Below are 12,406 nucleotides of genomic sequence, written 5' to 3'. Positions count from 1 at the left end.
CTCAGGTGTGCAGATTGATGTTCAACAGAGTGTAAATGAAATGAAAAATACCTTACTTTTTTAGAGGCTAATTAGTCAGATGATGAGTATTTGCAGATGATGGGTATTCTTTTCAGTGTCTTCTGTTTCATTGCTTCTCTCTAAACCCAGGGGAAGGATCCCAGGGCAAGAAAAGGGGAGAGCAAAGGGTGTCACCCTGATGTCCTGGACTCGGAGCTGGATGTGTTAATTGGAATGCTCCAAGTTGGGGGGGGGGGGGAAGCAGGGCATGCGTGGAGGGCATGGGGGGCTTACAAATGGGGAAAGGATGTGTGGAATGTTAGGCAGCCAAAGGCATAGATGATAGCAGACACTTGTCATTCCTGAGTGTCCCATTATGTGTAGCATTTGTGGAATGTAGAGACCCACAAGGGAAGGGAGGGGGGCAGATGCTGGACGTGAGTGTGTAAATGGTGTTTCCAGCTGTGCTCTCGCCTTGGACTTCGCACAGATAAGTCAGAGACTGGAACCTCACTGTGGTGGCATGTGGAGACATCAGGCAGCAATAGGTCAGCCTGTGGGTGGTGTCCAGGTGATGGTGGTCCCAGGCAGTGTCGACAGAAGCAACCTGGCTAAACTTTGCCTGATGTGGCAACTTAGCCTCTTCTATAAGAACCCCAGAACTTTCCATTCTTTAGGCCCTTGGTGACTGCTTTTCTTTAGACTTAGCATCACATAACACAACACAATAGCATAACTCTACAGTTAAGCACCAGCCCCCAGAAAGAGAAAGGGAAAGGAATAGGAATAGAATCTAAGTCACAGACCTCCTGCAGGACTTCCTAACAATCCATGGCAAGAGACATTTCCCTCTGTTTTTATTGCCAACCCATTGCAGACAATTTTTTTTTTTGAAAAATATAATAAAAATGAGGGGAAAAATGAAATGAAAAAGAAAGTCATACAAAACACATCCAATATTTTAATTATTACATTCAACAGACACAGAAATTATTCTGTCAAAATTTTCTCAACACTTCCACTCAGTCTGATCTCACTGTGGATAGAATCCAGTCAGGGAACCACCGGCTTAGAGCAGGGAACATTCTCTGAGTCAAAAATATCAGCTCTTGTCCAGGCTGTGAATGGTAGGGGCTGGGGACTCTCCGGGACACTCCAGAGAAACCTTACCTTATGGAGAGCTCACTCATACAACAGACATTGCTGAGTTCCTAAGACATCAATGTCCTGCCTCATCTTCCCCAACAGTCATTTCACTGAATTCCAGTGAACTTTGATGAGCACCTCCAGTCACTTGGCAGGGGGGGTTATCTCTTGTCATCTGGGAGACAGGGCACAGGTCCATCAGGTGTCCCAGGCCACTTACCTAGCATTGTCATTTCATTCCACTCCCAGCAGTGCTATTGCCCATGGGGGGGGGGGGAGGTGCGAGGACCCAGACTCTAGTACGTCTGTGGCTCTCAACAATGTTTTGCCCTCACCATCATGCTCTTCTCCCACCTCAGCTCACCTAACTTTAAGATGAATAAGGAGAATGATTGGGATTGGGGTCTGTAGGGAAAAGTCAAAGCAAGCAGGAAATATGAATGATAATACTTGAAGGGTCATAATGGAGAGCATGATGCACGTTGTCCTCCCCTTCTCCCAGGACAGGTCTGGACAAAATGGCTGTACATGGAGGATCGAGCTGGCCAATGGACAAGCTCTATCCATGTAAAACCAACATTGATGTTCCTACTTCACGTGTCTAAGAGTAGGCTCCTCAAACCTGACATTCACCTGGGAAATATGCTTGTTCTTGGTCTGTAGAAATAAAAGGCAAGATTTGGGGTGCTAAGCCCTCCAAAAACACAATCAATACTGTCACACACTCACTGTGTTAGTGAGTCCCTAGCTCAGTCAGATTCGGGAAGGGAAATGGCCGCTCTGCCTCTCAGGCCTCATCTATTTCCTCTCTCCCAGGAAGAAGAAAGGTAGGAAGACCTCAGGGCCCCATTTTCATTCCCCATAAACGTTCAACTATGCTCAACCAGGGCTAATGAGGCTGAAGGACTTTTAATGGTGTTTCACTGTGCTGTTATGTTTTAAGGAATGTTTTTAGCTTTCTACATTTGCCTACGAGCAAATCATTTTAGGGGTACACTTTGATCAAAAGCATACATCAATAAATCAGGGTGATAATGACCTTTGCATTAATAACATCCTGAAATATTTGTCCCACAACCCTAGACAAGGCTTATGTCCCTTGTTTAAGATGGTGTTGGTACAAAGCTTGAAAGTGCTAATCAACCCAGTATTAGGAATGTTCTGATTTTCAGATTTGTCAGCAATTAGAGTTTATTCATGCTGTACCCAAAAGCCATATGTGAGAGCTTTATCTTTCTGAAAACCCAACATGAATTCTTACACATGAACATTTCATTCTTAGTCTCTGAAGAACTCCAATAGTTCCCTCTGAATCCAGAGAATATAGTTTGGTATGACTGAAGAAAATGGTCCTTGAGTATAGAAATTGAATTCTATTTATAGCCAAGTTAGCTGCCACAGAAAGTCTCTCTCTCTCTCTCTTGTTTTCTAGTATCACCTATGGTCCACCAAAATTGGAATTTCTTAACTTTATAGCAATTTCATCCCTCAGTTTGAGTCAAGGTGTCTGCCAGACCTTTTGCAAAGTCAAATCCTCAAGGGACAATGAAGATTTGCCACCACCAAGGTCAGGGTTGTAGACGGATGTGCTGTGGCCACATTAAAAGCAATTCCAGAAGAGGGAGTCCCAAAATACTCTAGGTCATGGGTGGCAAAGTATGGCAGCCACCAAAGCCGGCTTTGGTGGCCGCCACTTGTTTCTGTACAACCTACAAACTAAGAATAGGCTTTTTTCACATTTTTAAATGGTTGAAGAAAAAATAAAGGAGAATTTTTATGGCATATGAAAGAAAATTACACAAGATTTAATTTTTAGTACCTGTAAATAAAGTTTTATTGGAACATAGCCATGCTCACTCATTTATGCATTATCTGTGGCCTCTTTCACACAAAAAGTGACCGAGCTGTGTCATCGCAACACAAAAAGTGACCGAGTTGAGTCATTGCAACACAAACTGTATGGCCATCAAAGCCCGAAATGGTCGCTCTCTGGCCCCTCTGTGATGGCTTCACTGAGATCATGTAGGGCTGCTGTAGAAAAGACTACACTCATTTGAAAACACAGATTATGAGAGGTATTGTTTAATCAGCCTCATGTCTGCACTCTCACTGGAGATAGTGCCAGTCCAACACCTCCTGGAGCAACAGAGGAAGTTTGTCCTCATTCACTGTCATCACCACTACTACTGGCTTGGGGCCCATCGGTGGGCCAGACGCTGTCAAGCATACAGAGAAGCACACCTAATGCTTGAAAGCACAAGAACTAATTGTTTCTATTGTGGCAAAAATATACATAACATGAAAGTCACCATTTTAGCCATTCCTAAGTGTCTATTTCAGTACAATTCGGTACATTCACAGTACTGTGCACCCATCACCACCATCCATCTCCAGAGCTTTCTCCTCCACCCAGACTGAAACTCTGTCCACACTGACCACCAACTCCCCATCCTCTTCCCCAGCTCCTGGCAGCTGCCCTTGTACAATCTGTCCTTAAGAACTGGACTGCACCAGGCACCTGATGTAAGTGGAATCACACTTTTGTGTCCAGCTTATTTCACTTAGCATAATATCTTCAAAGAAGATCTCACTTTTTTTTTTAATTTTTTTTTTATTTTTAAGTAATCTCTACACCCAGTGTGGGTTTCTAACCCACGACCCTGAGATCAAGAGTCACACACTTCAGCAGAGCCAGCGAGGTGCCCTAGGAATGACTTTTATTGATGTTTCCCGGTTTACGCAGAGTTTCACAAACATTATCTCACTTGTATTTGGCACAACTATTTTGTGAGGCAGGTTATTTCGATCTCATTAGAGCAAAGACTGTTGGTTAGCCCTGAAACCCCCCTGAGGTCACCCACAGGCGGATCCTGCACCTGCCCCATGGCTCCCTGGGCCTCTCTGCTTCAAGGTGTTCTCAACACAGGCTGTGCTCTACCTGGGCACAGGGCATGCCCAGAGTTGCTGAGAGTTGTCACTCCAAGAGTGACCCTCGCTTACAAGAGGCAGGACGCAGTGGCTCTGCACCACCTTCGGCCCTCCAGGTCTGAGGTGGGTGACACATGTCTCTCAGGGGTGTCCACTGTTCTGGGCCCCTGTACTCACTAATCACTTTGAATTGGCTTCCTCTCTTTCCTGTCTGCGTATCTCAATCCCTCCCTCGCTCCTCAGGGTGACCTCCTAAATAAATTGCTTGCACCAAATCCTTGCCTCGGGATCTGCTTTGCAGGGAACTTGCTGACTCTCACACAACTGGTAGGTAGAAAGTCAGATGTTAAGTTCTAGTTTTCTCACTGCAAGGGCAGGGCCCTTCTCTCTGCCTGCCTTACAGTAAAAGCAAAAGCGGTCTCTGCCTCAGGCATTTGGTTCTGGTGTTGGCTGAGACCTTAGAAAGGGAGTGTTAACTCTCAGTTAATTCCTTCCTTGAATGACCTAAACCAGAGCTCCTTATAAAGATACTAATCTTGATCGGACTGCTTTGTAAAAGTGTTATACTTGGGGAACTGGTCCTATCTTCAGCAGGATGGAGCTGATGTGTCAAGACTGGTTATCGTTAAGTAAATTTGGAATTTATAGATTTACGGGGCACAGAAGACTGGAGAAGACAGAATAGTGACACACACATTTTCTGTATGATAAACAGAATACCCCAAACCTAACTGCCTTCCTTCGAAAACAATGTGTTTATCTACGTTGCTTAAAACTCACCAGTCTAGAGCTAAACTACATTCTCGTATAGAAGGGGATGTTTTGGGATCTGATTCTCAGTTTGGGGCTCCTCCAAAAAAGAGTTTCATCTGTGTCTGTACTTCCCTGTATCATTTGAATCAATAGCTTTCTGTTGGGTAAGATCTGTACTTCACACTGAGTCTCTTTGACATCTCAACTCTTTGTGTTAACACTCATATGTACACATTTTAAAATAATAATTAGCATAAGAAGATCTTCTTATCCAAGGATGACTAGTTTTAGTAAAAGTTTCTTAAAAGGGAATCTTATTAAAATGAGGACCAAAATTTCACAATAAATCCGGGGGGGGGGGGGGCGGGAGGCTTAATACATTACCTCAAAAAGTAAAATTCAAATTATGAAAAAGTTTTTCATTTTGCCTTTATCAAAATTTATTGTAATGTTGTGCACCTAAAACTAATGCAATGTTATCTGTCAATTATACGTCAATGAAACAGGAGGGAAAAAACTTGTAGTTTCAACCACATGCTAATTGGTTTAAGTAAGTGGGAAAACAGCAGTTGATTTTTGGCCTCTTGGAAAAGTTCGTTCTCAGGAAGGTTCCTATCAGAAGACAGTTGCCATGTTGTAAGAAACTCTAGCCACACCAAGAGATCAAGTGTAGGAACTCTGGACAATCTCTCCAACTGAGCCCACAGCCATCTATCAACGCTAAGAGTGTGCCATCTTGGATGCCCCACCCTGTACAGCCTTCAGACCCCTACTGCCTCCACCAACATCTGGCCGCAGCTACAAGAGACCCCAATTGGACAGCATGCAGCTGAGCTCAGTCAACCCATAGATCCTTGAGAAGTGACAAATTTTCATTTTCAGTCACAGGAAAAAGTTAATAATTTTTGGAATAATTTTTCTGTGAAAATTGTACCTACCAAAATTGTACCTCACACAGGTGTGGGGGCTCCCCTTAGCCAAGGGCACCTTGAGTTTCCTCAGAATAAAAAGGGAGCCTACGTGCAGAGAAATGCAGCTAGATCTGTAGATGTGATATGGGTAAGATGTGGAAGGTTTCTTCTAGTTGCTTCTATACTTGTGAAAAAGAAAGCAAACCATCAGCTGAGAGTAAGGGCAAGAAAGAGACAGTGAGAGACTGAGAAAGAGAAGGTGGGAAATGGTCATCCAGGAACTTGGGTCCCAGGAAAGCGCTCCTGAGGGGTCGACATATGAACAGGATGTAGATGGATAAATGAAGGTTGCTGGATTACAAAGAGGGAAGAGCAATCTATGCAAAGGGAAGAGCATCGCTGGGGTGACAGGGTGACTATTGGTGTCATTCACTGAGAAAGGAATATAAAAAGAATGGTGCACCTGGCATTGAGTCCAAATGTCCTTTAGGTGGTTGGATACACAGGACTGGAGCCCAGCAGAGTCTGGTCAATCAGAGGGATGGGAGCGTCGTGGATAGGTGAGCCATTATGGATCAAGAAAGCAAGGGAGAGTGTGCAGAATGAGAGAGCAGAGGTCCAGCCTCTGAATCATGGAAAACACAACCATTTAAGGAAGGAGCAGGGAAGGGCAAGGGAAGAGGTAGAAAGCCTCCAAATCGGTAGGCTGGGATTAAAAATGAGAGCTAGAGGGAAAGTGGCCAACTAGAACTCAAGAAGAGATATTTTCAAAAAAAGTATGAGCAGTGTGTCCGGTGCCACAGAAGGGGTAGGTAGAAAAGAGCCTATTGGACACGGCAATATGGCGGTCACCCATATTCCAAGCTGGGCTGGATTCCATGTGGAGGGATGAACCATAGCTGAGTCCATACTGCAAGTGTGGAGGAGCATTTCCAGAAGGTTGTCTTTGAAGAAAAGGAGATGAGACAGAAGCTGAATAGGACTAGAGGGATTGGCTTTTGTTTTTTGACAGTTGGTTTGTGTTAAGATGGGAGTGACCCGAGCTTGGGAGGGAACAGTGATCCCACCACTGCAGCAAGTAAGGAATGCCTGCTCCTCCAGGGGCTGGGGCCACAGCCATGAGCAAAAGGAAGTCCTGCCCTCCAGCAACGTATCCTCCAGAATGAACAAACCCACAGAGGGACGAGCAACAGGACAATGCGATGAGCTCTGAGGAGAAACAGAGCCAAGTGGGGAAAGATGGGAGGCTGGTGGCCATGGGGGGGGGGTGAGGGGAGTGGGAGGCACCTCCCTGCTGAGGTGACATCTGACCAGAAGCCTGAGGGAAGAGGGGAGGTGAGCAGGGACCTGGCGTGGGGGAAAGACAATCCAAGTAGAATGAACATCAAAGCTCATCAAAGTGAAAACCCATAGGTGGGAGTGCATTTGGCATCTTCACAGGATTTCTAGGAAGCAGGTGTGGCTGGAAGAGGAGCCCCACTAACCCCAGGGAGAGTTAGGGGAGTTGGGTCATGTAGAAGCCTAGAGACCACTATCAGGACTTGGATTTTTACAGAAAATAAAATAAATTAAAATAAAATAAAATAAAATAAAACAAAACAAAATTTAAAAGGTAACATTGGTTGCTAACACAGGAGTAAGACTACTATCTGAGAGAGCAATGGATAGGAAAATGTGGAAGGGGAGAGAAATCTTCAGGCAAGTGAGAAAGAAGGGACAATGTTGATGAGGTCACCCTGGACAGAGGAGAGCCTTGGAGAGTTGTTGCCTAATGGCTTTGATTGGCTTTCAGTAATCTATGAAGCAAGGTGGTGAGGAAAGAGTGGCAGTGGGGAGAAAGGTGTCAGACGGAGAGATGAGGAAGGAGAGGGTTTGGAAGAGCTGCCAAGGGCATGATTCATGAAGAGGGACCAAGCTGTTAAGACCTTGACTGTGCAGAAGCCCTCTTCCATAAGTGACCTCCACATTGCCGTGTCCGATGGGCTCTTTTCTACCTACACCTTCTGTGGCACCGGACACACTGCTCACACTTTTCTTGAAAATATCTCTTTTATTGGGTTCTAGTTGGCCACCTTCCCTCCAGCTCTCATTTTTAATCCTAGCCTACAGATTTAGAGGCTTCCCACCTCTTCCCTTGCCCTTCCCTGCTCCTTCCTTAAATGGCCGGGGTTCTCTGTGCTGCTCGGCAGCCTGGTTTGGGTCAAGGACAACCAGACAAAGGGCAAATAGGAGAGCAAGGGGGCAAGGGCAAGGGAATCAAGGGGGACAGTGAGAGTGACTGTGTCGGGGACACCAGAGGTCTCATTGCACAGAGACAGAGATGACACAGAGGGGACACGTAGATGTGGCAGACACAGAGGTCAGGGACAGGTGGTCTCAGCGGGTAGAAGTTCAAGGCAGTGAGGGTCAGAAAGTGAATCATGTGAAGGACAGAAGATCATGGTCAGAAGGCAGACCTGTGGGATTTTTGTTTTGTGGGAGTAGATTGGTGAGTTGTTGTAAGGCTCAAGTGTAGCCCAGAAAGGAGAACAGCTGAGGTCACCAGGTCACCTTGCCACCTGATGGAGGCCAGTGGGGGACTTGTGGCAATATGAAATTGGACCACCACCCACGGCCAGGCTGGATGTCAGTGAGAATGGGTGTGGAGAGGAGGCCCAGGGACTCTGTTCCAAGAATCTTGAAGAATGTAATGACGGAAGACCAAAGACAACGGCATCAAAGAGAGAGGAGTGGGGTGGAAAGCAGGACCATGTGGATCTCCAAGGTCTGCTGCTCCAGCCAGCCCATACAACTGACAGTGACTGGCCCTGCTTCTCCCTTGCCGCCGCCTGCCTTCGCTCGTGCCACACTCTTTTGGGGATCCCCTCCTCCCCGACCCACTGAAATCCTACCTGCCCTCAAGCAACCAAAGGACACCTCCATGAAACACTCCTTTTTTACTACACAAGGTGGGATTTCACCTTCCTCTTGATGGCAACACCACTTTGTTTAGAACACTCCCCTAACATTGATCTGTGCCCATCTTGGAGCTGTAGATACACATGTGTGTCTTCCTCTCTGATTCTAGAACACAGGGGCTTGTTCACATCATGGAGTTTGGCAGAGCAGACTGTCCAAGCATATTTGTTCCCTTCATCAAGGACAGTCATTATATCTGAACATGCTCCTCCCAGGCTCAGGGAATTCTCAGAAACGGCACCCCCTGGCCTACAATGACTCAGGCCAAGTGTCTAAACGCACAAGGGGTACAAATTAGCTAGTCAACTCTCCATATATGCATATTGACTTAAATCTTGCTTGAGTTTTAATCTTATAGTTCACTTTAGGGAATGGGTTTAGGTAAGAGAGAGGAATTCGTCCTTACAACACTGACAAACTGAATCCTACCTGTTTGCCAGGCCTTGCTCTTTAAAAGGTCAGAAGAATTTTTATATTTATGGTCACATTCAATTTCCCCACCTTATCTGCAGGAAGGCAATTGATGAAGGCTTCTTATGAGTTCATTGTATTTTCCGTGGGTGAAAATTCCTTGTTTCCCACGGGTCTTCAGGTTCCTCTTTGAGACCAAATATCCCTTTGAGATGAGATGAGACAGATCCCTTTTTATTGCCCCAGAGGCCAGCACAGCACTGGAGGGGATGGTGGCAAACAGAGGAGAGAGCTCTGACCTCCATATTTTGTTCTGTCCCAGGGAAGATGCTCTGTTTTCCATCAAAAACAAGATCATTCTAAATGTCAGTGCTCCACACCCATCTGGGCTCCTGAAAGCAAGCTGCCTGGTTTCTGAATCAGATGTCATCCCCCACAGAAGAGCCACTTGCCTCCAAAGTCGGCTGGGCGGGAGGGACTCAATCATCTCCCCCAATGAAGTTGCCCCCATGATCAGCTCACACGCAGTCATTTCTTTCAAAGTCAGAAGATGGAGATGAAGCAGACAGCAACAGAGAACCCTTTCATCACAGCGTCTCTGACCCTTCGGAAACAAATGGTTAAGACAAATCCTAATGGGCTCATTTATGGGAGTGAATAGTTTACTCCCCTAGACCCACACAAAGCATGGCCACTTTCATGGGGCACCTCGAAGGGGCAGAATGAGATGAAACGTAGTAACATAGTCTATGGGCCACAGTGGGTTTCACGGGTGAAACCCAGGACGCACTGTCTAAAGACTCAGACACAAGTCATGGCAAGCAAGCAGAGCACTAAGGTACTGACAAAGCCCTGCAAAGATTTTCTTGGGAAAAATGCCCAGGGCCCCTCCGAGATGTGGCCACTCTCATCAGCCCCTGCTGTGGTGCCTTCTCCCAAGACTAGAGCAAAGAAGTGCTCAGGAGGAAAGGAAGTCCGAAGCACAGAAACCTGCATCTGGTTGCAGGTGAGAACCTTGTGGCCATAAATAACCCATCACTTCATCATTTCATTTCATGGGGGTGGGATGGGAGGCTCCAAAAGCACAATCACCCTCACAAAGTCATGAATTGAGTTCCATTCATGAAAACTTATATCAAACAAAGGATTTCCCAACAGACTTTCATTACATCAAGCATTCCCACAGAGGGAAGGAAAAGTCATGTGAAACTCCTCTACTGGTGGCCAAATGTGTTTCTTCACAACCTCAGATGATGCTCTAACACATGGCTAGTTGGATGTTATAACATCTGCAGATGTTTTCAGTAGAGGTGCCGTGCTGTGAAAGGCTTTCACGCTTCAAGCAGACAGAAGACCTTCATAAATTTACATTTAACATTTGAAAACACACAGCAGTATTTGTATATAATAGAGCTGTGTGTGTGCGTGCACACGTGTGTGCATGTATGTGTGTGTGTTACAAATCAGAAGAGTGTATTTCTTCTTCCACTTCAAGGAGTGAGGAAAAGACTAACATTTATTGAACGTTGACAATGTGCCAAGCGCTATCCACACTGTATCTCCCCATTTTATCCTCACTACAAGCCTGGGGACTATTACTATTAAACATTTTATAAGAGAGGAAATGGGGTTCTGAGAGGTCAAACCACTTGCCTGAGGTCGCACAGGCAGCAAATGACAGAGTCGATCTGACTCCAAAGCCCATGTTCTTCCTGCCATATCGCTCCACCTTCTCAAGTTCCAGCAAGTGCTTTCATTAACTTTTCCTGTACTCATCTATAAACCTTCCTGCTAGAGTAGTTTCTACAGTTCATGGGGAAATGTTGCTGGAAGAGCTGAGGAGGAACAAAATGTTTTTTTTATAGGTACAGAAATGATAGAGGTCCGACACATTTTTAGGCTTTTTCAGAAGATACAGTGCAAGAATACAGTCTAGCCTCCTCATTAGTCTCTCATGCATATGGGATGGGGTGTCCTTCTGTGTCTTATTTAGGACATATGGAAGTGGTATTCCAAGCACAAAGTACAAATGATCTGTGTCCCACCATTTTGTCCACTGTTCCCTGCCACGGTGCTCAGACCACAGTCTCAATCGTGGTGGTGTTGCCATTGTCTTCCTGGCGCCTGGGTTGCATTTCATCTTTGAAAGCCCTGGTCAGAACCACTTTTAAGGACTCCTTGAACCGCTTCTTCCTACTACTGCCCACAAAGAAGTAAATAAAAGGGTTGGCGCTGCTGTTGATGGTGGAGAAGAGAAGAGAAATGTCGTGCAAGTTCCCGAAGGCTGACCAATACTCATAATACAGCAGGTAGAGGAGCCTCATGGGCATGGCGAAAATGAGGAATATGATGATGGTGACCATGATGACTATGTACAGCTTTGAGGAATGGGCCGTCCACGTGTTCTTGCGGATCTTAATCACCAGGATGGTGCTGGACACCACCATGAGAGGAGTAAAGACCAGGAAGCTCAAGGTGGCTATAAAGATGATCACTGCCCTGCAGTCACTTCGAGAGTGACCCTGTCTTTCACTGTCAATGCACATGACATATTCCATGGTGGTCACTAAGCATGACAGTGCCCACAGGAGGGCACAGACAAACGCCGACTGGTGCTTGGGGCGATGGCATCGGTACCAGATGGGGTACAGGACAGACAGGCACCTCTCCACGCTAATGGCCGTCAACAGATAGAGGCCCGTGTTGTAGCCAAACAGAAACGTCACCGATAATGTGACAATCGTGTAGTAATAGCCAGAAGAGAGCTCATAATCTAAAGCATAATCGACCGACAGAATAAAAATACAAAAGAGCAGTGAGATGTCTGCTATAGACAAGTGGGTGATGTAGACGGTGAAGGGGTTTCTTTTCATCCGGAAGCAGAGGAACCAGAGGAGGAGCCCATTTTCAACAAAGCCCAGAGGGGAAATGCTCATAATCACCCAGTGCACGACCGGGATTTCCCGATGCAGGTCCCCGACCGAGGTGTTCCTGGCAGTCGAGGTGTTCGTGGACTTCTCATCGACGGACGATGTCATGTTCGACACCTCCATGAGGAGGCCGGGGGGCAGGGGCTCTTCAGATAATTTTCTGTAAACAAGGAAAACAAAAACACACCATGAAAAGTGATGCATTGGGGTAGCAGGGAGAATCTCAGCTATGGGTCATAAACTTCATGTTGCTAACAAATATGTTTAGACTGTACAACTGTCTCTCTGACAATGATAAAACTAGACATTTCTGCAGAAAAGAGAACTGACTTAATGACTTGTTGATCCTCCAATAGCCCTTAATCCTGT

General features: G+C 45.9%; 1 protein-coding gene across 1 annotated transcript; it reads right to left on the bottom strand.

Moving 5' to 3' along the window:
* Positions 1-2,950: 2,950 nt before the first annotated feature.
* Positions 2,951-12,191, bottom strand: MAS1 (MAS1 proto-oncogene, G protein-coupled receptor). The gene has a single exon (XM_043592693.1). The coding sequence runs from the start codon at positions 12,158-12,160 to the stop codon at positions 11,183-11,185; it is 978 nt and encodes a 325-aa protein (XP_043448628.1). The 5' UTR covers positions 12,161-12,191; the 3' UTR covers positions 2,951-11,182.
* Between the last annotated feature and the right edge of the window lie 215 nt (positions 12,192-12,406).

This window comes from Prionailurus bengalensis, chromosome B2 (assembly GCF_016509475.1).
Source record: "Prionailurus bengalensis isolate Pbe53 chromosome B2, Fcat_Pben_1.1_paternal_pri, whole genome shotgun sequence".
NCBI lineage: Eukaryota > Metazoa > Chordata > Mammalia > Carnivora > Felidae > Prionailurus > Prionailurus bengalensis.
This window is presented reverse-complemented; position numbering and strand designations above follow the sequence as displayed.